The 6,488-nt window shown below is 45.1% G+C and overlaps 1 protein-coding gene across 1 annotated transcript; it reads left to right on the top strand.

Annotated features, from left to right (window-relative positions):
• Window positions 1–1,384: 1,384 nt before the first annotated feature.
• LOC136467686 (glutamine synthetase root isozyme 3-like) lies at window positions 1,385–5,027 on the top strand. The gene is made up of 10 exons (XM_066466451.1): window positions 1,385–1,558; window positions 2,259–2,298; window positions 2,808–2,911; window positions 3,015–3,063; window positions 3,481–3,587; window positions 3,681–3,768; window positions 3,875–4,003; window positions 4,088–4,162; window positions 4,282–4,533; window positions 4,631–5,027. Exons 1-10 carry the CDS (start codon window positions 1,485–1,487, stop codon window positions 4,781–4,783), a joined length of 1,071 nt encoding a protein of 356 aa, XP_066322548.1. The 5' UTR covers window positions 1,385–1,484; the 3' UTR covers window positions 4,784–5,027.
• The last annotated feature ends 1,461 nt before the right edge of the window (window positions 5,028–6,488 follow it).

Raw genomic sequence — 6,488 nt, 5'->3', positions numbered from 1 at the left:
GCCCTGATTGATGCCCGTGCAGAGACAATTAAGGCCTTGTTAAATACAAGACCTAAAATTTTAGGTGTACGAGGTGTTTGATAATAATAAAAAATAAATTATAGAATCCACCAATAATTTATGAGACGAATTTATTAAATCTAATTAATCCATCATTAACACATATATTATTGTAACACCACATTATCGAATTATGGACTATTATGCTTAAAAGATTTGTCTCGCAAATTAGTCGCAAATTATATAATTAATTATTTTTTAGTTTATATTTAATACTTAATGCATATGTCAAATATTTGATAAGATAAGAAGTAAACTTTAGGAAGAAAAGCACTGTCTGCGACTTCCAGCTGGGGTAGGAGATCACTGGGCCTAGGAAGACACCTCGAATCTTCAGTCCCATTTGGTAGTAGGGCCCGTTTAGGTGCCGGCCGAATTGGCGCCGCGGAATCCGTACATTACTATAGCGCACTCTAGTATTTCGTTTGTATTTGGTAATAATTGTTCAATCGTTGACTAATTAGACTCAAAACGTTTGTCTCGTAAAGTACAACTAAACTGTGTAATTAATTTTTAATTTCGTCAACATTTAGTACTCCATGCATGTACCGCAAATTTGATGTGATAGAAAATCTTTTTTTTTATAGTGTCAAAGTTTATATTTTGGGTAACTAAACAAGTGCTAGGAGTAGGTCCGTATGTACAGGTAAAAAAGCTGGTGCCGTGCCGATGAGATGGCTTTCGGTTGGTGCATGATTGAATCCAAAAACATTTTAAAATCAAATTGCTGACCCTTTGTGAACTTTATATCTCCTGACATCGGAAAAGTTTCCAAATTTCTTTTTACACCCCGCTATGCTCGGGACTCTATTAAATCATATCAAGGACTTCTAGCGATAAAGCTGCGTCTCCGAATTCAATATTTTCCCACGCCAACCGCTCCACGTCCGAGTCCACATCTAACTGACAGGTGGCCTCTAACAGGCAGGTCCCGCATGTCAAACGTGGGGCTGGACGCCTGCCCGGTACGCTGTGGTCCTCTTCTCGCACCTACCGCGTCGAGAAAATTAACCGAATATATGATATATACGCGGAACTCCAAAGGTAGTACTAATCCTATATTACCGTGCTGTAAAAAAATCCTTTATTACCGTGGTATTTGTACGTGTAAAGAGTATATGTATACGTATTTTACTGGGATCAAACTCTCCTCCGACCTGTTTTTTTTAGTCGGACATAATAATTCAGTCAGAACCGTATTTTTCAGCAAGTTTGAATAAAAATTTAGACCAACTAAACCCTCATAGGACGAGCCGGCTGGACGGCAACTTTTCCCATCCTTGTCCTTGGTCGTCGCCAATATATAGCCGCCTTCATCCGGGACGATCCCTTCGTCTCAATCCCACACCACCTCCTCCTCTTCTTCCTCCTTGGGTCCTTCCCAACCCGTGTGCCTGCCCGTCGCACCGGAGCCGCCGCCGGCCATGGCCTCCCTCACCGACCTCGTCAACCTCAGCCTCTCGGACACCACCGAGAAGATCATCGCAGAGTACATATGGTACGGCACGCGTTTCCCCTGTTATTAATCTGCACGCAACGCTCTCTCTCTGCCTCGCTAGTCAGAAAGAATCGATCTTGATGCTTGGTGCACGGCCGCCTTCTCATGGCGTTTCCCCGTCCGGGAACGGGATTTGGAGAGGGGTTTTGGGAGACTGCCTCATGCCGTGCCGCATCTCTTGTTTTATTTTGGTGATCATCACAAGCGGAGAGGCTGGCTTTATTTGTTGATTCTTCTTCATCAAGTAAAAATCTGTTATTTTGGCTCGTTTATTCGCCCATGACCATGAATATTTGGCTTCAGTTTCGGATATGCTTCGAGAGAGCTGGAGAGATGCGCAGTACCCTTTTGTCTGTCCTGCTGCGGGAGGATCTCCCCAGCGGCAGTCGTCTCTGGCTCTCTGTTCACCGGGTCCCGCACCGCTCATACGGTGCTATTACTGTATCACTGGCCACCGCCAGATGAATCTGTTGGCTGAAAGACCTAATCTCATGTCTTACGCGTTAATTGATCCCCCTGGTGCCAGTATTAGTACTCAAAAGATGCAAGTTTGACATTCAAAAAAAAAAAGATGCAAGTTTCTGTTGTTACAAACACGTCTTGGATTGCTCTGCTCCTTGGAATATGGCGAGCAGTTGTTCAGTCTGTTAGGCGATTTGATCCCATCTTAATGCATGCCTGTTTTTTTTTTGGGTTGCAGGATCGGTGGATCTGGCATGGATCTCAGGAGCAAAGCCAGGGTAAGACTACTTCCAACAATGGGAACCCAAAATACAAAGACTCATATCATGTTTGGACAGTGCTAAAGACAAATGTTTCAATACCTATTTTTAGTCTTCTCTAACAATAAGATCTAAAAGAGAACACTCAATACCTATTTTTAGTCTTCTCCAACAGTAAGATCTAAAAGAGAACATCTTCTGTAAATAGGTCTCGAGAAGAGAGGATACTCAGATTTAAATTAGCTACTCTGTCATAGACGGATACAGTAGCGTTAGAGACTCATTTTGGGTTTGGATGACCTTACGGGTCACCCGTAGGAGAAAGTATAAGATAAAAAGATTCAGGAGGGAAGGGTACCCCGGGATACTGTTTGTGGTGCCTCGTCACTTATCACTTACGTATCTCTGAAGTCACCATCCGCTGAGCTGTTCTTTGGCTTATGTACCAGAGCTCTGCTCACCAGTACCACTGCAATTGATTTTTTTTCTTCTACTTCATAAAATCATACTGGTTGGTGCTGGTGCAGACCCTCTCCGGCCCGGTGACCGATCCTAGCAAGCTGCCCAAGTGGAACTACGACGGCTCCAGCACCGGCCAGGCCCCCGGCGAGGACAGTGAGGTCATCTTGTAGTAAGTGTCATGGCATGCCAAGCTTGGATGCATTCTTTTGTTTGTTTGTTTTACTAGCAAACATGGAACGATCCTTATCTCTTGGGCATGTGCCACCCTGCAGCCCGCAGGCTACCTTCAAGGACCCATTCAGGAGGGGCAACAACATCCTTGTAAGTTTCCACTTTTATCATGCACAAGTGACATGAACAACACGTTTCTGTGTGTACAGTTCATTGGTCCAACTCAGATCAGTTCATCTTTGTGGGAAAAAAACTGTCTTGTTTCATCAAGTAAACTAAAAGTTGTATGCACCGTATAAATAAATTAGATTTGTTTTGATGCAGCACTAATGGTTCCTGATGCAATTTCTCTACCCTGATGGATCTTTGTTCAGTTATATGCAATATTGCAAATTGTATAACATGATGACATCGGTGTTATGAGCTTATATAGATATTTATTTTTGTAATTAGGTGTGACCATCCAGTGCACCAAACCATGGTTTAGGAATCCAATTGATCGTTTCATCAACTTGTCTTATAATAGGGACCACTCTTAGGTGTTCAATGAATTCATTTGACCTGCAGGTCATGTGCGATTGCTACACCCCAGCTGGCGAGCCAATTCCAACCAACAAGAGGTACAACGCTGCCAAGATCTTCAGCAACCCTGAGGTCGCTGCTGAGGAGCCCTGGTATGCAAATCTCTCCCCAGATATTTGTGATGGAAGCTGAAACGATCTATCTTTCTTTCTATGGGTGACCATGATTCTCCTTGCAAATGGTAGGTATGGTATTGAGCAGGAGTACACCCTCCTTCAGAAGGACACCAACTGGCCCCTTGGGTGGCCTATTGGTGGCTTCCCTGGCCCTCAGGTACACACACGATGGCTTCACTAATTTGCTTGCTTTAAGACTTGCTTCAAAATTGGTCCTACATTTGTTAAGTGTCACCTAAATGATGTCCACTGTCCGTGTTTAGGGTCCTTACTATTGTGGAATCGGTGCGGACAAATCATTCGGCCGTGACATAGTTGATGCCCACTACAAGGCTTGCCTGTATGCAGGCATCAACATCAGTGGCATCAACGGAGAGGTCATGCCAGGGCAGGTGAGATACTACTACTACAAACTTCTTTTGTAACCCTGAAGCTACCATATTTCTGACCATGGCAAACATTGTGGTTGGTTTCAGTGGGAGTTCCAAGTTGGACCGTCTGTCGGCATTTCTTCGGGCGATCAGGTTTGGGTTGCTCGCTACATTCTTGAGGTATGGCATCACATCTTCTCAGCTCTATATGTATACTATGATCAAATATAGTGCCATCTTAACCAAGCATGATTTGCAACACTTATGTGGTATAATAATCTGTGCTCCTTTGTTTACAGAGGATCACCGAGATCGCCTGTGTGGTGTTGACATTCGACCCGAAGCCCATCCCTGGTGACTGGAACGGCGCCGGCGCTCACTCCAACTACAGCACCAAGTCCATGAGGAACGAGGGCGGGTACGAGGTGATCAAGGCTGCCATTGAGAAGCTGAAGCTGCGGCACAAGGAGCACATCGCGGCCTACGGCGAGGGCAACGAGCGCCGGCTCACCGGCAGGCACGAGACCGCCGACATCAACACCTTCAGCTGGGTACGTCCCTCATTCCTTACTATTCTGCTGCTGCGGCATCCGTGGCGAATCAGCAAAATCCGTGTGCCAACTGCTGTTTGTGTGTTGTGTCGTGCAGGGAGTTGCCAACCGTGGCGCGTCGGTGCGCGTGGGCCGGGAGACAGAGCAGAACGGCAAGGGCTACTTCGAGGACCGCCGGCCGGCGTCCAACATGGACCCCTACGTGGTGACCTCCATGATCGCCGACACCACCATCCTCTGGAAGCCCTGAGGCGGCGTCCCCGGCCCAAGCTTTCCCCATCCAGCTCGCCGTGTCGTGTCGGTTTGTTCCGCGGCAGTGGCCGTTGCATTGCAGCGTTCCGTCCGGTCCGTCCAACGATTGCGCAACAATTGTTCCTTCCGTTCCGTTTGCTTATACTACTCTACTACTGCTACTACTTTTTAGCTAGAATTTCGATCAGGTCGTGGTGTGCCAAAACAGCTCGCAAAAAACATTGTTGCTTTGACGCTTCCCACTTCCGTTCCATGCCGTCCGTCCGCTTGGGTGGTTTCCTCCTTTGTGATGTGCAGATCACTGGGTAAAACTTAGACAATATCTTGTTAAGTATCTCATCGAGAGGCAGTCGTGGCTATAGCGTCGCCGATGAGGTAGCAGCGATGTGGAGGCGCGGTCCAGTGGCGGAGGCGATGGCGCTTCTCGTCGCTCACAGCACATCTTCTCGATCGGTCTAGGGTTAGGACGTCGGTGGGGCGTGGGTGGCTGTGGTGAACTTCGTACCTTGCGTCCTGGCCCTCACCTTCCTCTTTATATAGTGCTGCGCGACGGGGGTACATCAGCCATGAGAACGGCTGGACGCCTCCGATCAGGGTGTGGATCAAGGGCCTAATTGGTTGGGTCAACTGGTGAAGATCAATCTAACATTCTCCCCCTTAATCTCAGCTTATGACTTAAACTTAACTTACTTTATCTTTTTTTCATTCCATCGCAGATCAGTGCATAGAGCGTGCCTCGTCGTCACGGTCAGTTGTCATGAGATTAAACAACTATAATGCACGTCTCTGTTTTGAAACAGATTCTCAACTAGGCCCTTAGTATAAAAAAATCATAGGTTTTTCCGTAAACCCATGTCGACTGTGTGTTCTCTGAACGCACTGGGTGGTTTGCCTTTGGTAAGCGGATTCGCAAGTACTTTCTTGGTACTTATATGCTCAATGCTATCAAAATGATTCTGGATTTTCTCCTTTACAACATATAACTTAATGTCAATGTGTTTGGCATCACATTTGACCTGTTGTCTTAGGAGTTAACTACTTTAAATGGTTATTGTTGTTGACTACCATTGTTAAATCCGGCTACATATTCCCTTAACCACTTTTGCATGTTCCTGAGGCCTCATGACAAGTTATACTATGGTATGCATAATTGATGACACCACAACTGTTTCATTGGAGGTTTTCCACAATAATACTCTGCAACTACTGTGGATTTCATTACATATCTCGTCAAAACTTAACATTTGTACCCACAACTATTTGAGAATACTTGTTCTTTCTTACTCAGTATGAGGCCTATGATACTTTGTAAAAATTGAAAGACATTCTTAACTCTATTCTAGTGATCTATATCTGGACTGGACTTCTATCAAAATATTCCGAATACGTAAGCTACGTCAGGGTAAGTTCTTACTTGTACATTCATTAAGCTTCCAACAGCTGAAGCATATGGAACCATGTTCATTTGATCGATCTCATATCGGTTCCTAAAACACTGAAAGTTTTTAAATCTATTACCCTTAACTATAGAAGCAGGCGTAGGTTTACTCGCGTGCATACTTTATTTCTTTATAATCTTTTCTAAGTATGCATTTGCGATAGTCCTAATACCCATTTTCATTTATCTCGGTGAATTTCAATTCCTAGAACCAATGAGGCTTCACACAGATCATTCACATTGAAATTTGAGGACAAAGACTTCT

This window comes from Miscanthus floridulus, chromosome 7 (assembly GCF_019320115.1).
Source record: "Miscanthus floridulus cultivar M001 chromosome 7, ASM1932011v1, whole genome shotgun sequence".
Lineage (NCBI taxonomy): Eukaryota > Viridiplantae > Streptophyta > Magnoliopsida > Poales > Poaceae > Miscanthus > Miscanthus floridulus.
Note: the sequence above shows the minus strand (reverse complement) of the source record. Positions and strands in the feature narration are given on the sequence as shown.

Excerpts from the sequence above, each read along its gene's own strand:
- LOC136467686 (XM_066466451.1), top strand. The coding sequence starts at position 1,485 with ATGGCCTCCCTCACCGACCTCGTCAACCTCAGCCTCTCGGACACCACC. Across the intron at positions 2,912-3,014 it reads GACAGTGAGGTCATCTTGTA|CCCGCAGGCTACCTTCAAGG; the intron begins GTAAGTGTCATG and ends GCCACCCTGCAG. Across the intron at positions 4,534-4,630 it reads ACATCAACACCTTCAGCTGG|GGAGTTGCCAACCGTGGCGC; the intron begins GTACGTCCCTCA and ends TGTGTCGTGCAG.